The following is a 22,525-nucleotide window of genomic DNA, read 5'->3' as shown; positions in this document are numbered from 1 at the left end:
ACTTTTACTCCTGCTGAGAGTTAAGTGTTCCCCCGTAACTTTGTGGGCTGTGAATTTATTTACTCTTCAGTAGATTCAGGCATTGAGTTAACGAAAGACTTATCAGCCTGCTTCAGTCCAAGTGGCTTAGTGGTAGCAGCTATCTAATATTTAACCATTTTCTTCCTATTTCAAGAGATGTTTAAAAATAGTTTAAATTACATATGTATAATTTTATTATTATTAAATAAAAATTTACATATATCTATTTTTCTGTTTCAGGTGAGATTTGTCCAAAATCATCTCTGATGACAAAGACACTATGAAGTCTCATAATGTACCTCAGTACAGGAAAGAACCGTGTCACTTAAAAACTCTCAAATCCCCTCTTTACCTTCTCCAAACCAAATTGCCAACCCCTTTTTCCTCAAGAAAACTAGCTGTGACACTGAGGCCAGGTAGCCACAATGATGACCTAAGAACAAACCAACACAAATCAGTCTTGCCTTTCTATTTGACAGGCAAACCCCATTATAGAGATACTCCTAGCTTTTACCTTTTGTGTTCTTGAAATCTTACTCTAAGAATCTGTCAGCAGAAAAACAGGCCATCAGTGTTCAAGAATTTCCTAAGGGACCGTGGGAACACCTCAACCTACACAGCACCAAACAAGCGAATAAGGGTTAAATGCCCGAATCTCTACAATGAATTGAGAGTTGTCTGTATATGAATGTAAGAAAACATACCGTCCTACACAAAGTCCTTGATCTTGATCCTAATTCTCAATGGAAATTAAGGCAATTGCATAGCATTTTAATTCTGAGCCACTGTATACGAAACCTTATTCTACGATCTGAAATTGCAGGCGCAGTGTTACATTGAATTTATGAGTCAATATTACTAATAAATCTGAGTCAACTCCTGTGAGCCAAGACATTACTATCACTGGCTTATCTTAAACCTAGCAGGTAATTTAAACCAGAGGCAGATCACCTTAGAGTGCAGCGTTATTTCCAACAAATCCTTATGAATCATAATGGCATTTTCAACCTCTCGGAGGATTTTAAGAAGTCATCCAAAAATAACCTTTCATAAAGTGATCTGCTTTCATGTTAATTATTAACTACATCTTCAAATACAACACTGGTTAGTAAATAATTTGAAAGCAATAAAAATTGCAGTGAAAGAAAGTAGGACTTATCACATTGCTGAAAGAAAGCAGGGTGAACAAAACACCGTCAGCAAACATATATCAGCATATTTGTTGGGAATAAAATAGCACAGCAATAGTAAAGCCACTTAGATGAATTAAGCTCCGGATATAAAAATACTTTGCAGATTCACCTGCTGATCAGATTATGAAAGAACAATATTGTACAGCAAGAGCTCTCAGCAATGACAAATTTAGAGAAAAATAAACAAAAAGGAATTGCAAAGGTCATTTTCACACTGTGAAGGTTTATTTATTGACAGAAATTGTCTTTTTTTAAACGGTTATTAACAGTTACAGATGGGCTTAACTGCATTAAAACTGTTAACATCAACACACTTAATTGCAAGGACAAATGTCAGAACACATTGCTGTTTCTCAGGTACGCACAACAACTGAATAATTCTCAGTAAACAAAAAAAAGCCCAAGCTATCAATTCTCCTGATTCTTGCACATGTCTATATTAAGCAATATTCCTTTGGTCTCTAAGCAAAGTTAATTATGAAAAAAGTCAAAATTTAAAAAACTTCTCAGCAGAAATTCCTGATTTTTACTTATTCCTATTTCAATACAAACATTATCTCTTACCTCAGTGCTTTTTCCTAAAGAAAATATCCCAGAGGCATCTTCTGTATGTAAGTGGTTACTGCAAAGCAGAAGGCAATGACTAACCTACCTATCTGCAGGCCTTCATGTAGCTCCATCATTTCCAAAGGTCTCCACAGAAGACACTAAGCTGGTTTTAGATCAGAGATACAGTGCACTGGGGCAAAATAATTCTATTGTTTCCAGTTTCTTCACATGAAGAATCCTGCTTTCCATATATGTCAACTAAACATCTAATCTACCTACTACTTTCTTTTGTGTGTAGGACTCAACCAATGCAGTCCCCATCACAGCGCTCCAGCAAGTAACAAAGTACTGTACAGGATAACAGTGAGATACGACGGCCTCGGGACAAGTGTGTGTATGTGCAGCTTTCTCTCCAGAATTCTACTGAATTCTACATTTTTAAAAAACATTTTAAATAGACATAAAAGACAATGTTTTCCCTCTGTTTTTTGGGTTAGGAGACTCAAGATTTATGCAGTCATTTAGCATGCAGAAGATGCTGGAGCACGTTCAGCAAGACTAAAAAAGCAAAAGCATTGCCTTATGAACACCCCAGTTTCAGCTGCACTGCCGTCTCTAAGATTGCCTTTTGTTATGGCCTGCAAAATAATGGGATCTATCTGGCACTGAGCACTGTAGCTGCCTTGGACTAAGTTTGTTCTTTTTGCTCTTGTTTGAGTCCTTTTGTCCCACACAAGGAGTACAAAAGAGAAGGTGAAGCAAACTACAGTGAAAAACTGTTCCGAGAGCCAACACAGTGAAGGTGCTTTCGAAAACAATGTGGCAAACGGATCTGTTTTACAAAAAAGTAGCCTATAAATCAATCTTCATGAGAGCTGTGGGTCCATGCAAATCTCTCCTTTGACTTCTGGGATTCATGTTTCCTGCAGCTCATCCCTCCCAAACTGCAGACCCCATTCCTTAGATTGCTTCCTTTAACTGCTGGCACAATTTTTTACTGCTCCCTGGCAGGGCAGAGGTCAGAGCTGAAACTGTGCTGTGACAAGCTGAGGGATGTGACAGGTGCACAAAGGAGAATGTCAGGTCTCAGAACATTTGGGTACTTCATGATACTTCTCAGCTGGATTAATTTACACATTAGCATATTCTTTAATGACAGAAATCCTTTTTTTTTTTTTAAATTAGGAAATTCTAGGCTTTAAAACTTAAGTGCAATAAGCTCATATACTTAGCACCGAGCAGTTTTGTTTCATTTCAAATATTATTACCTATGAATAAATCCTAGATGAGCTATCCAGGTCTGGTTGTCGATGGAAACACTCTAAGCAGCATTTCTACACTAGTTGAGATACAAGACCTATACTAAGTTTACTATTACTTAGGAAAAGTAATTTTATAAAACATTTTGCACTGTGAAGTTACTTCAGTTATCCCACAGAAAAAAAGCTTTTTCTGAAGATTTTATAATTGCATTATAAAAATCCAATGCAAGCTCTTAGACTTCACTTGCAGCTGTCTTATATTGAGCACTACTGATCTGCATATTTAATAGCTCCAAATCACTGTAACGTATTCTGTGTACTCAAAAGTAAAGACATTATCTTTTCTTCTAGAAAGAAAAGGTAGAAATAGCTTCACTAAGTTACTTTGTGAAGGAAAGAACAAGGCAGACTTTCTGAAGAAAGGCATTTCTGAGATTACTAAATTCTAAAGCAACTAAAGAAAGCAATGAATACTTTCTTCTGAAAATTAACCTAATAGTCTAGGAGCCCTGAAACAAGGTACATCCTGCAGGCACCTGCAATAAATCCTTCACAAAAGCAACTCGCAGCTGAAAAAAAGTGAAGGGAATGACATTTTTGCAAATATCAGTACCTAATCTCATTCAGGACTTTAAATTTTAGCACAAAAGGACCATCAATTGGGCTCAACTTTTTAATAGGAAGCATTGGACACATGAAACAAAAGAAGGGAGTAATAGGGTGCTATCAATCTGCGTTTCTGAAGTGATGCACTGTTGCACTTTGAGTTACTCCAAACTTCTGTGCAGTACACACTCACTCTTGTTCAATGGTAACAGAGAAATTAAGCCCAGAGATGAGGAGAAAGAAGGGCCTGGGGAACTAAATGCCAATTCAAACCACTTCACACAGCGCTTTTACGTCAAGTGTGAACTGCCTACCACACCGTGTTGCGAGCACAAAGGGAACTCAGGCTTTAAGAGAAACACAGATGAGTTTTCCACTTGCTACATCCTCCTCCCAGCAAATACTTCTTCCCTATTTAAACAGAAGTTAAAAAGGAACCCAACCAGAACTTGATAAGGAGTGAAAATGTGTGCATCCTTTGTGTGTGAATCCCCATTGCTGTATCCTGTTCCAACAGCCACAAGCATCATCAGGTCTGAAAGTCACAAATGCAAGGATCCAAGATGTCAAATACAACCTGAAAGAAAGTATGAACAGTTCTTTTCCCCCCAGTCCTGCCTTACATCTTCATAGTAATCAAATAGAAACTGTTTACCATATGAAAGTAAATATTATTTCTGCTATGGCTACTTGAACATCTGATAGCCCCAGGCAAGCCAAAGGGGCCCCAGTAGTAACAGCTCAACTTAAAAGCCAAAGGGCAGATACCTTTGAAGTCAGAGATGACACAGTAACAAGAGTAGACCTTGAGGTTTGGAGTCATGGAACGCATCTCAGCACTTCAGAGCATTTTTCATTCATTCTCACAAAGCAAAACAGGCACAACTGATCACCTGCAGCGCTAAGCACTAAGTACCTAATGACAAAAACTTCATCTGCAGTTCAGCTCGGAGGGGCTGAGGGCTCTGGCAAGTGGCACTGGGGTGGCTTGGGGAACACGTCAGTTCTTGGTTAGGCTGCAGGGACAGCAGTTGTTAATATTCTGTGCAGTAGTAAGCTTTATATTTTGTATTATTAAAACAATGCTCTGCTAGATACGAGTGACAGAACATCTCTGTGAAAGACACAGTTAATCTACTAAAAGGATCCTGCTACATAGGTGCGTAGGAAAGGATCTCACCCTGCCACTTGGCAAAAATCATGGTTTTCTGTGCACCTTGTGCTTCTCACTGGTGGAAAAAAATTAAGTGCCTTCGAACTGCATAATGTGTGCGCAGAAGCTGTTATGTGTGTTCACATCTGTTCTGGATATAGATTTGTCATTTATCTTTAAATCAAAAATTATTCAGAACTGTGCACAAGAATAGTAACTGAGATATAATTATTTGCCACCAGTATTTTTCATTTTTACTACTGCAGGCAATGGCTTCAATCCATGGTCAACAAACTCTTGTAAATTCTTTAACTATTTTAGAGATTCATAAAATAAATAGCTGAAAAGCTGGCTTGCTGTGTGGAAAGGCCCATAAACAAAGAAAGGGGAATTGTAACCCATACTTCAGATTATAAACCAGTTAGCATTTGTGACGTGGCAGAGACAGTGACCTCTTTTTTTGTTGTTGTTACAGAAAGGACAAAAAATTGGGGGTTTTTTTGCTTGTCTCTCACAGCTATAAAACCACACACCATTTGTTGCTTTCTTCCTCAGGGAGTCATTTCAAATTTATTTATAGCAAGGCTTTCCACTTTTATCTGCAAATGTCATATCTGAGCCACTAACTTCATATAGTTTCTTGGTTTAATAATACAGTAGATATAGCACATGTTCTGCTTCTGCCCCTCTCTGAAAATAAACAAAACTAATCAGGTCTAAAAACTAGTTTATATCTCACTGTTCATAGCAAATAGAAGGAGTTGGGCACAGATAACCCAATTTTCACCTGTTTCTGCTTACTACATATACACTAACTCAATTTTGATCGATCAGCTAATGTTTGCAGACTTACTACAGCAGCACAAGGGTACTGCATCCATTCAGCTTATTTTTTTAAAAAGGCACACCAAGATGAAATGTTGTTCATGCTCCTATTTAATTTTATTTTAGCTCTTTGTTTATCTCTTCACTTCAAAGCACTTCCAATATAAGGAACGGTTTCAGTGTGACAACTTTGTAAAATTAAAATAGAAAAAATGTGCCAGCATCAATCTGCTTTACATTGGAAGGCACAACAGCCTTGAGATAGAAATGACGACTTATGAGAACGAGCTATAATGAACTCAGAAGTTCTATCTGCAGCAGGAAAAATATATTAGACTAGAGGCTGAATGCTCCTGACATGATATGTCTTCCTCAATAGGAGCCTCCTGTTCCCCAGCCACAGTCTACAGTGAAGCTCAACTCCAAAAGTAAGGGAAATTCACCAACATGAAGCCACATGATTCTCTTTGCTACCGTTTCTTATTTGGATTGAAGCTGCCCAAAGCCCACACAGACAGGAGCGCAGCACAGAACACATCCAAGAGCCGAGAGCTACTCAGGCAGAGCTACACAGGGCTGGTGGGGCACGGGAAGCTCATCCTGGAGGGCAGCAGCAGCAGGCAGCTCCCCCAGGAAGCAATGTTAGCACAAGCACCCAGGTGGCACCACCAGCCCACCCTCAGCAGCTCCAGTGCCCCTGGGAGCTGATAGGGGCAAGGGCTGTGAAAGCTTAGGGGCCTAGAAGCCTGTCCACAGGAACCTCATTCCCTCATGCAGAAAGAGCCCTCATCTCATGGCAGGACAGGTATGAAACCAAAAAGTCCTATTTGAGAGTGAGGTCAGAATGAGGGTTTAAGAGTCTGACGCCAATCACATCAGTAACAAGGAGTAGTGCCTGGGCAGCTGAGCATTTGCAAATTCCAGGGTTGCTGGAAAGTAAGTTTTACTTTCTACTGAGTTATTGTTCTCAGACTTAAAGGCAGACATTTTTTTCTTGAACCAAAATATATTTAGCCGATTTCTGTTCCTTTCACAATAACATGTCCAGGGTGCAATTTCTCTTAAAAGACATTGTTAGCAATGGGCACTGCATATAGTCTATATGTGCAGATAAGCAGGTAGTATCCCCTTTACTTTGCTTTCCAAAGACATGCTTCGCCGCTGGTAAGAGCTCCTGAGAGGTTCAGTGCAGAGACACTCCTCTGTCCTCTGCCTGGATAAAAATATTTTTTATACAGTATGGTGAGTGCTATTAATTTGCTTTTTACCTCTTGTCTGTACCATTATATAATACACGTACTAGAAACCTAAGTTTATTATTTCAACTATTTTAAGAGAAAAGGAAACATCATAAATGGTGTCTAAAAAGTTTTCTCATTCAATTTTTAGACTGGAAAGAAAATACATATATTTCAGCATCACAGAATTGTGGGGCTGAAAGAGACCTCTGGAAACCATCAAGCCCAACTTCCTGCTAAAACAGGCTCTGTACAGTAGGTTGCATAGGAAAGGGTGAGACAACAACCTGCTGAGTACTTAGTAGAGATCATCAACAACTTGTATTGCATCCAAATCAGATCAAAAAGCCTCTCTCAAAGTTTCAGAAAGGCCACAAAATCGTAAGTTCACTTCCACAATCAGAAACCAGCCATCCAGGACTATGCTAATAAAACAAGCAGAGAGCCTCAACAGACTGAAATTTTAAAACCTCATTTTAAGCAGGCGTTTCCAAGGCTTAATCATTTTGATGATTATTCTATGATTCCTTTTCAGATTTTCATACATATAGGCGTGAGTGTGTCCTACACTTGCTACCCTGAAAGCATGAAATAGTTCTGTACCATTTTAGCACATGACGACTTCCACGGTCTTTAGCAGGTCTGAAAAAGAATCTCCTGTAACTCAAAACAAATTATTAGATGTTAGTGTTCTCAAACCTAACCAAATGCTCTGCAAGGAATTCTGCTGACCATCCTTTCAGCTAATAGTGGCTCATGCATGTGAAGAGCTGCAGTGGTCCCATGATGATTTTCACTTAATTTACTCTTGGAGGCTGCCCTGGTTCTATCAGTATTCCATATTATAACATCATGCGACAGGCAGCTGGGTGCAGAGATACAGTGCACTGTAGAGCTCTTCTGCTTTTCTCCAGCAGTCTTACACGAGTTCTGACTCTCCAAGAGGAAATACATTGGGATGTACTGCATTTCCCAGGAGCCTCTGCACGATTTCCAATTGCGGGGCCCAGTGGAAGAGCTATTATGTATTTTCTGGGAGATGAGCCGTTGAAGGTCTGCAGATACAGACTCTGACTGACTCTCTCTCTCCCCTCTCTGGTTTCATTTTTAGTTTGTTTTGATTTATCACTCTTTATTCCTCCTATCCTATCCCATCCTATCCCAAATCACAGAATCATAGATCCTGATCATTGCAGTACAAATAGATTATGTACATTGAATATTTTAATAACATTTAAATCCCCTAAACACTACATGTTAGGTCTGTGCTTAAAAAGTAACTGGTATCAGATTGTATAAAAATAATTCCAATGAATTAACGTCACTAATATGGCGTTTTATACACCTCTTATTGTACTATAAGTGCATAATAAGTAACAGATTCAGTTCACAAAAATGCTATAATCTGTTGTCACAGTGCCATACTTTTTTAAAAAATCTACTTTTATTTACAGGAGCACACATGTAGTACTAATGAACTTGCTTTACCTGCTAATATCAGTGTTTGTATGCCGGTGACATTAACAGAATGCCTGCACCAACATACCTCTCAAAACAGCCATTTGAAAACAACTACTCCCAAACCAGACATTGAAAGGTAAAAAGGCAGAAAACCATAGCCAGGCATTAAGTTATCATTTGGTTCAGTGTTTTATAAACCCCAAGGATAACTCTGTGATTACTAACACGATAAACATTTGAGCATGTTGACAGGTTCTTGCTATGAAGAGCAAGAGACTCAAGAGCAATGAGACTTCAAGCAACCTGATCTAGAGGGAGATGTCCCTGCCTATAGCAGGGGGTTGCAAATAGATGCTCTTAAAGGTCACTTCCAACCGAAACCATTCTACGATTGTGTTCTCAGGTGCTTTAAAAATACACTGCATATTAACTGGACAATCAGTCTGACCTTAACAAATTACCTATCCCAAAGCATCCTTACTGGCAGCATTTGGATACACCTATGAGAAGTAATCTGGGCAATTTCCCTTCTCTTCTACAGGACAGGATGGAGTGCTTCCCAATTTATCAGGGAACCAAACTACTGAGGCTGTCTGAAGAACACTGGGGGGGGGGATGCTTTTTTTTTTTTTTTTTTAAACTTCAACAATTAGCTCTTTTACTTACTTACAATACCACAGAGTTACTTCTAAATAAAACATTTCTACTGTAAAATCTTTTCCAGTCTGTGTTGATTGTCTCTGCTCTTCTGAGACTCCCCATCAGGAACTCAGGGAGAACTTGCAATGTACACCTAATAAGCTCTTCCAGATTTTTTTCCCACCAGGAGCAAACCAGTTCCTGCTTTGAGCTGTTCTTTCCCTGTGCAGCACACCACCTCCATCATCAATATTTTTTGTAGAATATTCTTCCCTCAGAGACAGAGTTACTGAATTCACTCTGTCAAATAGAAATCTGAGACTATCCAGGAAGGCACGCATTTGATGTGAAGGAAATGCAGATACATTTATCCATGTAATGCACATTAGCTCTGTTGGTTTCACAGATAGAGTTTTCAACACCACCAGTAGTCAAGAATCAACACAGCCATGAAGAGACACACAAACACCCGATGCTTATGCAGCAGTTGCAGGTGCTTCAAAAAAAAAAAAAAAAAAAAAAAATCTAAGGACATGCTCCTATGCTTTTAAACCAAAAAGAGGGTTAAGACTTGTATGGATGTTCTCTTCACCAAAGAATATCCATACAAGAACTTCAGCAACAAATCTGTTTGCTCCTCAGACCTGCAGTATTTCACATACTTGTTTCTAGATGAAACATTCATACTTCATTCGGCACTGCTGGCAGAAGCTTCTTTGCCCCATTTTCCTCTGTCAGATTCCTGTTCTGGTGCTGGACAAAGATCCCTGCAGCTTATCGCAAAGCAGGATGGTGTGGGGTAGAAGTTAATTCCCAATTTGAGAAGCTCTCACGATATTTCTTTGACTGAGGTGAAGAGGAGGGCTCTCCTTTTGTTTCTGTGATGCTGACAGGTACACTGGAAAACTGATTGCACTTGGTAATTCCAAAAAGGCAGAAATGCAAAGGAGGCCAGTTTATCCCTACAGGTGTTAAATGTATAATCATCTCAGACACACCATTATTTAGCTCAGTGAAGCAAAGCATGCTACAGAAAAACTCAGCAGCCATTTTAAAGGTTTAAATTCATACTACCCTATTTTGGACAGGGAATAAGACAGCAATGCCATTGAAAACAGCAGCTGTAAGACACCTTGACGTGATTTCAGCCCAGTCATGCTCCTTCAGCAGTTCAAACACAGTATGCAGTATTATGAGCATTTGTTGGGAATTATGCAAGTAAGAAAGGTTCTCTTGAATTATTCAGATAGAAACTTGGGGATCTGTATGTTCTAACTGATACTCACATTAAACCAAGGTGAATTCAAGGCAATACTTAGTACATTAAAAGTAAATTAGTAAAATCATATGCCAATACCCATCTTGATTCCCAAGCTACTTTAAAAAAAAAAAAATCTACAATCTTTTGGGAGTAGCTACTCTCATAAGACCACTCGCAGGGGCCAAACTTTTGTGGGTTTTGTGCTGCTCTTGATGATACTGTTTGGGATGTGTAAAGCCTTGATCTTGCAAAAACTTTAGGACCTGAAATACAAGATAAGGACCATGTCAGTCCAGACCATGGGTATGTCCACCTTTGGATGCTCAGCACCAGAACACTGGGGTTACTCACAAACAAGCAACTGTTGTCCCCGATAGTACAGAGAAATAGGAACAAGAATTTGGAGCTGCTCACCAAGATCCTAGAGTTCAATCATCTCCACTGCCTCATACATCTATGCACTGCAAGATGACGTATGAAAAAAATCCAAAATGAGTTTTTTCCTAATGTCACAGCAACATTAGGGCCAAAAATTCCCAGCCGTCTATGGGGTTACTGTACTTTAGGAAAATTGTATTTATATATTTTACGGTCTGTATTTCAACATGACTCCGACTGAGAAACAGTTTTATTTTAGTTAAATGCCTCTAGAGCTTGACAGTAAATGATATGCATGAGCCATGTTGACTGCCATCTTCCACTTTTAATTTGACTGTCAGACATGCAAGCAACTTGCTAATGCTTCCTTCCAATTTCTGCGCAGTGTGCCTGTTGCGTAAGCAGCCTGCTAAAGGCTGTTCCAGATGGAATGACAGTATTTTGTAGGACCCCAAAGATGTAGCTATAGAGATGAATGTGTGTCAGCAGCATTGAAAGCGTGACCTTTTTTCCCTTTTTTGTCAGCAGTTCTTATTTCCACCCTATAATTTTTCCACATTCCTCGTAAGATAGGCCATGTGGGAAAAAAAAAAAAGAAAGTATTTAGGTCTCACAGCCATCTTCCATCATCTGCACTCACATTACCTGAATGCACAAGGCAAAGAACAAAGGAGAAGAAGGCTTATAAACAGTCTGGCATCTTCACACTGACAGCCAAGGCCACAAATATATACTAATAAGGAAACAAAACCCAGCCCACTACTACTGTAAGTTCCACAATAACAGAGAACTTCAGTGGTTTTCATAATAGGTACTTTCTCTCACGAATATTCACTAAAAAGCTTGCATTCCTCTCACTGGAAACAAGCTTTACAAAGCAAAACATTAACAATGAACAACATTTTACCAATTGTGTCACTTTTACTGGTAACTTATGTGCTCTATTAATGTCACAGAGCATTCATTATTAGCTCTTTTTAAGAGAAATCACAAAGTCTACTTATACTTCTCAAATAAAGATATGTAAATTACTCCCACTGCTCACCTTGTACAATGGAGGTAAAACAATGTGCTTGTTCTGAAGTGTAAGCTGTGCAAAGAAGCATAAAGAAGTCTATTTTTTTCCCCACGTGTACATCTTCACACATGTAAGAAAAGAAATTACCACAGGGCACTTCTGTCCTGTTTCAGATGATCAATTCAGTGTTCTGAAGCACTACATGTATTTTCATTAAGATTTCTTAGTTTTTCCTCCACAATGTACAGTGGTTTCCTTTTGATGCAGAGTACCGTGGCACATGCTACAATGAAGGAGGGAAGAAAGCAACGCAGGCTTGAAAAACAACAGAGGATGAGGAAGGAATGGCTTTTGTCAATGTGACAGACCTGAGCTGGGTGCAGAGTGGGACTTGGTAGGGGTTGTGAAGGCTCTGGTTTTGCAGTTTGCCCCTCACTGCAGATGGCCCTTTGATCTCCTAACCAGACAGCAAGCATGCTGGCACCCCATGTGCTGGTGAGAGCTGCTCTGTGTGCACTGCACAGCATGAACACGCATGGGACTTGCTTTAAAAATGGATTCACCCAAATCAGAATTCCCTTTTAGAAAGTCTCACGTTGTTCAGAACTTCCCAGCTGAAAGACAGGAAATATGTTTCAATCTCCTCATATTTTGCAAGACCAAGAGTTAAATTCTTAACAGCAATCTCCTTTCACAATGATCCTTTCTTGCAGCCAACCTCCTGATACAAACCTGACTGTGGGACAGCTTCATCATGAGGTTCTGGCATATAAAAAGGACCAGAAGTTAGGCCCTGCCTGGCCTAGTCAAACATATTCGGCATGAGTTCTCAGTGCTAAGAGCAGGCCATACAACCCCACTGCAGCCCTGCCAGCAACCAGCCAGACTTACAGATAAGTAACCTGACAACCATCACCCAACACCGTGCCAAATGAGACCTGTTCTGTCCTGCCCTGCTTTTACACAGTCCAACAAGATGGAGCAACATTTCTGCTTCTTACCACAAAGTACCCCCAAATTTTTAAAGTACTATTGATAAACTTTACCTCAAATCCAAGTTCTGACAGCCACAAAGCAGCATGCGAAAGGAATGAGCGACAGAGCTGCAGCCTTACACATGCTCACATTATGCTAATCTGCAGACACTTAATCAGAAAGGCTAATACATTACAAACAATTAATGGCCAGAAGAATCAGGAGAGGTTTTGACCCTCTCTAACAAGGGCTTGAAACATAAAAATATTCTGATTATGTATGAATCTCATACAAAATTGCAAATTATATGTCCACAATGCATAAAATACAGTCATTTTCAAGTCACATTTAGGTAAAAATGGAAACTGGACTTAGCTGCTGGAGCAGCTCTTCAATTGATCCAACAACTCATTGTGTCTTTAAATATGAATAAATGCAATTTAATCAGCCATTCCTATCGATTAATCCCAAGTATTTATTGAGGAAACATGCAACTATAGGAGAAAAGAAGGTCATCCAGAACACAGGATCCCATGATAATCAGTAGGTTAACAGGAGGACGTGAAATCCTCATCCTAGCAGAATCAATGCAAAATTCCTGTCAACTTAAATGGGGCCAGAATCCTCAGTCTAAAACTCACAATGGACCAAGCCTTGTGACAATGGAGAATTCTGTCCCTGAGTAGACATCAAGACAAGCAAAGGGAAAGTTCAGATGTCCCAGTCATAACTCAGTAATTACAACAGCTTGTCACCGCTGAACTACACTAGGTAAAGAAGCAAAGCGTCACCTCCTCCCTAGGCTAGCTGAGAGGCACTGAGGGGCTCATGGCCAAAGGTTCCCTCACTCCAACAGTGCCTCACCCTGCAGTGCTGCCAACCGCAGCCTGAGGGCAGACAGAAGGCAATGCACCCGCACCTGAGTGCTGCCAGGGCACAGCTATGGCTACAACATCTGCAGAGAGGTGTGCTACGCTAACCAGGCTTCCCCAGACTCCTCTCTGGAGCCAGAGGGAAGGCAGTTTGCACTTTTGGAAGCCTGGCCAGAGCACTACAACTGTAACTAGAAGGAGAGCTTAGCGTTTGCCTTCATAAATCGACAAATCATTATGAAATACCTTTGATTCAATAGCATATTTGGATGTTTCAGATCCCTGTTTTTTGCTGCTAACAGTCCCTAGGTTTTTCAGTGGCAGCTCTCGTGACAAGAACAGAGAGGCCTGGATGAAAAGAGAAACTCAGATTCTGTACCATCTGTTACATGACTCCCAATCTGAGAGAACAGATGCTGGACTTCCCAATCAGCTTTTGGCTGATCTAGAAACATTTTGCTAATTAGGGCTATAACTATAGCTAAGACAAAACAAGTGTCAGAGAAAAAGTGAAAGACTAGCTCAAATTCCTCTTATACTACCTAGGTAAAGGAGATGTCCCTTTCGGTAATTGTAATATGGCACAAAACAGCCTTCCTTAGAATGAACATACACCAAGAGGACATCAGAAAACTGAACATGCCCTTCAATTAGATTCTACAAGAAAAAAAAAAAGAAGTATGCACTGGATTCAACAGATTCACCTGAACTAGGCAGCAATTTTCTATCCTATTGCACATCTGTTGTTTTACTTTACACATTATCCTACAGCACGTCTGCCCTGTGCTCTCATAGAGAGAAATCTGTGTGGCTCTGAGTCGTTCATAAGGCAATCACTGTATAGAAACCTGACCACACACTGGGGTATCCACACATCTCGTGGATATAGCAATATACATACAGCAAAACCAAGGGCATTTCCACATGGTACTCCACTACCAATCCTATGTGTGCCAAACACCAAAATGTCAAAAGTACCAAAAGCACTTCAATGGAAGTCAGTTTCAAGTGTAATATGATAGCTACAATATCTATGGCATAAACAGGGAGACAATTTTTCCTATAGACACTAAAGATAGTTTACACTACCAATAGCTCTGATGCTTCTCATTGGCATATGAATGCATGGATGTAGCTTAATTAAACAAAACTATGCCTGTGCAAAGGAAATGTAGTAGTAATTTTAATTTCAGTCCCTGCACCTAGAACAAGAGAATTTTCTCTAAATACTGCTTTAAAGCTTGTGTGAAAGAGCGTGGCTATATTAAAAACGCATCATTTGTACATTCTTTCATTTGTCAAATATCAATTCTGCTGTTTTAAAACAATCTGTACTTAATTTAACCTAAGTTATTTAAGCTTTTTATGCTTTCCAATACATTACGCCAAAGCATATTTCAGTATGATTGATGATGAGTTTTTGAAATAGTACTGTTGCAAAAATAAGAGCTGGTATGATGCATTTTGCTATAACAGATTTTCAAGTAAACAATAAAACTTCCAACTTCCCGGGACTTGCTTCCTTCCTTAAATGACATTTAATAATCAGAACCTTCCTCACTCTTGCTAGCAGTCCAGCTTTTACTATTATCCCCATCCCCACAGCTGATACAGGGATACTCTACATTTTAGGCACACAGACTGCCCTTAGGCCTACAGGATTCTTGGGTACTGATACAACTCTTTGCACAGATCCAACACTTCCTGAAAGGAAACAAATAACTTCACCATTTTGCTCATTTTTTGTACAAGTTCCATGGCTACAGAAATCACACAGCACTACACACATCTGCTCACTTTATAGATCTCTCAACTTTGCAAACTTTTCTGCACGGTTACAGAATTCTTTTTTGCACTTGAATTCACTGGTTGAATACGTAAGCACTGGCAGCATAAACCTCAAGAAAAATCCTACAGCTCTCTGAAAAATGATGCAGACCATTGTTGAAGTTCAACCCTAAATGCCATGATGTTGTAAAATAGGATGCACACACAGCTGGCCAAAAAAGAAGCAATGAACAGTCAACAAAATTGAGCATTGGTCTTCAGAATCATAAGAAGAATGAAACATCATTCATATGCAAGTCATCTAACTTTCTATTTACTTCCTTCCTTCGTGTAAAATTAACTGAAAGCATGGTCTTAAATACACAACCTTCAGCTTAACTGGTTCCTACCTCCAGCATTAGTTACTGACCTCTTTCACACCTCGCCTCCCCAAAATGCAGCAATGCAGGCTGAAACAAGGAGCCTTGTTGGTTTTGTTTTGCTTGGGGCAGGGAAATAGACAGACTGCTTCCAGCAAGTGGGAATAGGGAGCAAATTGCAACACTGTTCAGGGGAAGGTAAAGAGGAAAATCCAGAAATTTCACAAGTAAACAAAATGCAGGTGCAACAGCAACATCAATTAAGAAGCTATTCACTTGACATAAAGCAGTACAGCAGAGCTTTCTAGGCAAAGTTTACCTGCGAGTTCTATTCTGCTTGATGCACAAACATATCCCAGCTGACACTTACACAGATACAACAGATTTCCACCTTTCTGCAAGTAATAAAGGAAAACCCATATGCAAAAATCAAGCTTCAGGTCTTAAAAACGCAAAGTAAGGAATGTGGTCCAAGTGTCACTAAGATCAAAACCAGCCTATAATAATATCTGAGTAAGATATCGATAGATAAGATATCAAGATAAGATATCACTGCATCTTCACTGTGTCTTTGCTTTCCTACTTACCAAAGACAATGTGAGCATGAGTTTGTCCACAAAAGGGAAGAATAGAAATGTAAAACAGAAGGCTGGAGAAAGGATAGAGTGTGCAGCATAGCAGCAGGACAACAAGGGAAAATGGAAACCTCATGCAGGGGCATGGGAAGCAAAAGAAGGTACAAAATTTACAAGATTGGTAATTAATATTATAAAGGAAGTGCACATTTTCACTACCAACCAACAAAAATAACAACACAATACCAATCAAGTAAACAATTGCTAAATTTCAATTCATATTCCAGCACTTTATGTCACCATTAAGCTTTATGTAACTATCTTATAGAGAAAACATGAACCACTGTTAATCGACTACATTAACTAAAATACTCTATTTATGCAAAGGAAATTGACTCCTTTACAGCATTTTGTTCTAGATTCAAATACATCTAGCTTATAAAGCAGTTGTGTACAAACAGCTAAAAAAAACAGTTTTAGCCCTTAATAAAAAGATGAGTTACATGACACTTACTGCCACAGCATGTTTGTGACTGAGGTCACCGGGATAAGAGGCACTTGGGTGGAAGTCAGCAGGTGGGCCCAAAGCTGGATCACTGCTCCTTCGTACCAGAAGCGGCATGCCTAGGAGACAAAATCAAGAGTTAAGATTGTTTCCAAACACCTTTCACATATACACAAACACTGCAAAGATGTTCTTGCTGAAACTACCAGAAAGCCAGTTGCTGGTATTTTTTAATTGCAACTGTCACTACTGAATAAGCCATATTCCAAATTCAAATGCAATGCTCCTTATACTTTCAAGGCCAACATCCCTACCATTCTTCTAATTTCTGTCAGTTGATTTTCATAACTGAAGTGAGGACAAAAGCAGACACTACTTAATTCCTTCAGGAGTCCAATAAAGACAGAGTAACAGGGTATTAATCTGAAAGCCTACGCACAGCATGAGGTAAAGGTTTTGTTTTCCACCTATGCCACCCTGAAGAAGTCCATAGCAGGAAGGTTAGAAGTGACCATAATCAGAATATACAGTCCCTGTGCAGCTCCAGCTCACACCATCAGCTGGGCCTGGGGCAAGCATTCAATGCTGCACAGTGGCACAGGCAGTACTAACACTTGTTACGGGTTAGAACAGAACGAGCAAACTGTATGTAGATAAGCACCCTGACAACATATACCAAAAGTATATTAGAACATCCACTATACATACATACCTTTAATTTGTTCATCACTGTCCTCCTTAGACATGAAGAGTTGGTAATGGAAAACTAGCACTTACCCCATTTATTATGTGATTACACAGACAACTATACAAGTTTATTTAGGAGATACACTTGACTGTTGTTTTTTGTCAACAAACAACACCTTTTTTCTTACTGCATTCCTTTTGTCACATTGTGCTTCTATATTATTCTACTCATGCATTTGTGCTGAGCATTTACAATAACCATTGTAAACTAAGACAGAAGAAGTATTTCTTTTCTGTGAATAATGAAATACAGAAAACATGTTCCCTTCTGCATACCAAGCTGATCATACAAGGCATGCTATTTATAAGCACTACTTTTTGTGTCAGAGCAGCACTATGTATCTTAAACTTTGGAACCTGGTTTACAAAGTATTTCTCCTCCTCCCACTGCACTGCAGCAGTAAGCCACAGACAACGAAGAGTCAAATGTGTCCTGAACTAAAATTTCATTCTCCTAATGGCTTTAACTTTGATTTCCTCAGGGTGCATTTCCCTCTTTCAAACTCTGTCCAGAGCTCCTTCTGTCACAGTACTGCAGAACCTCATCCCAGCCTTACTCACTCTTTGACAAAGCTGAGGAATTTGTCTGGTGACACTAAAAGCTCTATACTATTTTGTTTCAAGCCACACAGAGCAATCAATTTCCCTTTTGCTAGCATCACCTTCAAGGATCAGTCCCTATACAGATTCATGGTTAACAGTATATTTTCCCTGAACTCTTATGTTTTGGAAATATTTTTTTTTTAACTGCAAATATGGTTGAATTGAGCATATGGTCGAAACCTCACTTAGATTTAAATTGGTTACATTAGAAAAAACAGAAGAGAAGTTCTGCCATTTGTGCACAATTAAAAAATGAAGCCTTGCATCAACACAATAACAAAAGAAACATCTCCATGCCGGATGTAATCCTATTTGCTTAGTTTGTTTTTTAAATTAAGAAAGAAGCCGTATGGAGACATTAACACCTGCCCTGATCAGGAGCACCTTCTGCCTCACTTTGCAGTGCTTGCACCCTCTGGTGATTCAAAACTCATTTTGGGTTAGGAGGGGGCTGGCTAACAAGAAATAGCACATTTAGGAATACTGCACAAGTGCAGAGAAATAACACAAGGTCTGGAGCTCAGTACCCCAGTGTGGTCACAGAGCCTTGAGCTGCAGCTCTCTCAATCACGCTGAGCTCTTCAAGGTTTCCCTCTAGGCTCCAGCAGCAAATCTGATGCCTAGATTTAGGTAGTTAAATATCACCCAATGTGACCATGAATGCAAACATGACTACTCCCACCTTTCCTCCACTTTTTTCTTCTGTGTTTAAAGTCGCCTTGCTTGGGAAAGAACAATTCACCTCTAGCTGAAACACTTCCACCTCTGTTATTTAGTTTGCAGGCTGCAGTCACTGGGCCAAATTCAGAAAACTGATAACCAGAGTTTTTCACCCAAAAGCCATTGATATGGGCTGTGCTATCTAAAACACAGTCTTTCTGGTGCAAATATACTCAGTCAACTTTCAGGTAAGCGGCCAAATTGAAGAACGTAGGGAATATAAGCACTCGCAGTTAACTGCATTTGTTGCAGCTTTCTTACACATTGTAAATTTTGTTCGCTTGCTTAGCAATGGAAGAGGAATGAACTATTTTTGAGAAGAACAAATGATACACATGGATGGAATACTGTAAGTGGGTAGAAAGATTTACAGTACATCACCTAGACAGCTAAAGTCCTAACTTTAAATTCTGCTCCTGCATGTAAAAATGTTTATTAGGATAGGAAAAGAGCTCTCTGTCATGCATGTATCAAACTATCAGCTGCTAAAGGCCACACCAATGACAATCCCTTCTCTGCCTGCTGCCACATCGCACTCACCAGTATAAACTACCTTCTCATGCCTGTATGTGTCAGAATGTTGTTCTTTTTTAGAGCTTCCTCAGAGCACAGCTCAACAAAATTTGAAGCCAACATTGAAGCAGAACTCTATAAAGAGAAAATTCATTCACATGCACCAATGTGAAATTGTCCTTCAACACAGACAACAATGTGCTGGAAGATCCCTGACAAGCTATTCACCGCTATACAACAGCCACTAAAGCAGAGAGCAGAAAGACTTTTAACTGGTCTTGTCACCAAACAAATACAGGAACTGAAAACAAAATATTACAAGCAGGATAGTCATTTGTATTTAAATACAGGCAAGGTCATTAATACATAACCATTTTTCTTCTTTTTATCAGACACATTTCACTTTAGCAGGCGTGCAGACAGCTCTGCCAGTCAGGGCTTTTTGAGAGCACAAGCAATCAGAGCGGGTAATCCAGTCACCCTGGATTTATTGCTTACTTCCACCTGAGGCACCACATAATGGTGCTGCCATGTACTTAAAGTGCAGCTGACACTACCTTGTATATTCTACCATCTGATAGGATCACAACCCCCCCTCCTTTTTATTTTTTTTTTTCCTCAAGTATCTACTGCTCCAACAACAGAGCTCCTACGTTTAAAACTAACCCAAATTGCTCGTAATAGCACCTATCAATACAATTTAAGATCTACATCTATCTGTTCTGTCTGAAGTGCACACTGCACTGTTAAATTCCCATGGATACAAGATTAAATTAATGAACTAGGATGATGTAACAGTGAGACAATTGACTTAAAATCTACAAACAGATGAAAATCAATTTCCAACCAGCTCTCCTTCATACACTATGAGCCCAGTGCTCTAATAGCAGCACAAGGTATCTCTCCATTGCTCTTAATAAGGATATCTTAAAGAAACAAAAGCTATGAACTACAAGGAAAATCCAGGAGACTGTAAACAGATTTTTCTGGTGCTGTGTATTCTAACAGAATGCTTTTTCCTGGTTGTACACCATGGAAAACATGAAGTCAGAGTTTATTTACAAAACACAAAGACTGTTCCCACAGTTTCTGACCAGAATTACATTCTTTTACCACTGACATTATAAGAAATGATACCTAATGAAACAACCGTAGGATATTTGTATTTATAGTTTGTGAGGTTTCAATGGCAGATATTCCACATAAGAACTTCCCACGTAGATATTTTGGTAATGAAGTTACTTTACATTCTGTTTGCAGAAATTAAATCAACATCCACACGAAACGAGGTTCCCCACTCCTCATCTTAAGGCACAAGCGTACTCATGTATGTACCTATGGAAGACATAGTTGTACCACTGCTGTGTTCTCTGTCAGGAAGGTCTCCATCCACAGGGCAAGCCTTCAAGTGGGGTCCCCCCCAGGTACACTCCTCCTACCCTTCATGGCACAGCATACCTCAAATGCCAACCGATTCAGCCTGTTCCCACTTCTGTCAGCGCAGCGCTCCCAGCTCCAGGCCCAACAAGAGCTGGGACACAGGGAGCTACAAAGGTGCACCGAGGGGCCTCAGCTGCGGGCACTGCATCAGCAGCCCAGGCGTGGGGCCTGATCAGACTTCCCACAGCAGGCAGAGCAGGGGCTTTGCCCCGCTGGGATTCTCACAAAATACACAACCCCTCCACTGGCTGGAAAGGCTGACGAGGAACAGGGCGGGAGCAGCCTGCAGCACTCACTGACCAGCACTCGCCACCACAGCCTGGCTGCTTGCTCCTGCCCAGGGAAGGCCCTGTCCCTGCCACAGCTGCACCGTGCTGCCGGCTGAGGCTAAAGGCCTGGGTGGCTGCAAGCACCTCAGGTCTTTCAAGTACCATTGAAAAATATACAAATACACAGATATTACATATCTCACTTCTGTTGCATTAGAATTTCCCTACACATCTTTGTTTTTAACATAATCTCTTCAAATCACATTCGATGTAAATGGAATCTAAACTTCAGATACACCAGCAAGAACGGTTTCTTGTTACTCCTCCAACCTGCTGGACACAGCAAAAAGCATTCATCTTACTAAACAGAGTGTTGTTTTTAAACAGCATATTATCTGCATTTAAATCAATCATTTTAGGTTAATCCATCCTACAAGATTTTAAAGCTAACAGATCTCAGACTCTCGCACCTAATTTTTATTCACAGATTGAAAGGTGAAAATAAGCGTTTCTTCTATTTCAATTCCCAGTACATTTCTCAACTTCAAATGAAACACTTAATGAACTTCACTAGCTGAATAAACTGACACAAAGAAAACATTCTCTGCACCTGCAGCAGCAGCTGCGCTGCCAATGGCTGGTTTAGCACTTGGGCTACATCAGTTATGGGTGCTCAGGCAGGGACTCCTCCACAGTTCAGCACCTTGGTCTTCTCTGAAAACTTTGGCACCTGAACTGTACAGCCTGAATATGACATGGGTAGCATTTTATTGCTGAAATACTAAAATACACCTCTTGACTGTTTCAATGGTGTTTTTAAAGAAGTATATCAAACCAGACATTAATAAAGATTTTTGTAGTACTTAAATGTCATCTAGATTTATTTATTCTTTCTCTCACCTTAATTAAGAACCTTTTCTTTTTCAGACTTCCCTCAAAAATAATTCTTATTATGGTTATTTTCCATTCTGGTCACAGCAAACTACTGTTAGTCTCAAATTTCAAACTTCTGCCTGACAGTTGTAAGAAATTAAGATGAAACAGTGAAGTCTCCAGAACCAGAGCTTTCAGGAAGGCTTCAAGGAACTATAAGAAAAGTGTAGATAAGCCACACTGTGTACAGCCTGACACCCACCCTACCTGCTATCCAGCACCCACCAGTAGCAAATACTTGCGAAGGAGCCCAGAAACAACCATGGAGCAGCCAATGCTCTGGCTTGCAGAAATTTGTGGTTCAAAGAACTTGACCAGAGCAGGATCCAGACTACCATCAGCTCTAAGATGAGTCACATCTTGCAAATTCATTTAATTTCATTTTACCTCATTGATTTTTTGGCTTGTAATACTGAATTACAGAATTTTGCTGAAGGCTTCACCAAAGAGGCAATTTGTGGCAGTTTTTGTTTTTCAAACTCTCAGAAAGTTAAAAAGTGACAAAGATAACAAGGATCATTTTTTTACCCTTTAGTGGTAGAGCTAAAAATAGGTGAGCCAAGATACCACACGTCATATGTGTTGAAAATGACCTCTAGAGATCATCTAGTTCAATCCCCTG

At 39.8% G+C, this 22,525-nt stretch overlaps 1 protein-coding gene across 4 annotated transcripts in view; it reads right to left on the bottom strand.

Annotated features, from left to right (window-relative positions):
- Positions 1-22,525, bottom strand: part of PARD3B (par-3 family cell polarity regulator beta) — a 370,506-nt gene that overhangs the window by 238,117 nt on the left and 109,864 nt on the right. For all 4 annotated transcript variants that reach the window (XM_048953007.1, XM_048953006.1, XM_048953009.1 and 1 more), the window contains one exon: positions 16,688-16,797. In XM_048953007.1, the coding sequence (XP_048808964.1) occupies positions 16,688-16,797 (110 nt within the window). The remainder of the gene's footprint in view (positions 1-16,687; positions 16,798-22,525) is intronic.

The sequence above is a fragment of the Lagopus muta genome, chromosome 8 (genome assembly GCF_023343835.1).
Source record: "Lagopus muta isolate bLagMut1 chromosome 8, bLagMut1 primary, whole genome shotgun sequence".
Classification (NCBI taxonomy): domain Eukaryota; kingdom Metazoa; phylum Chordata; class Aves; order Galliformes; family Phasianidae; genus Lagopus; species Lagopus muta.
This window is presented reverse-complemented; position numbering and strand designations above follow the sequence as displayed.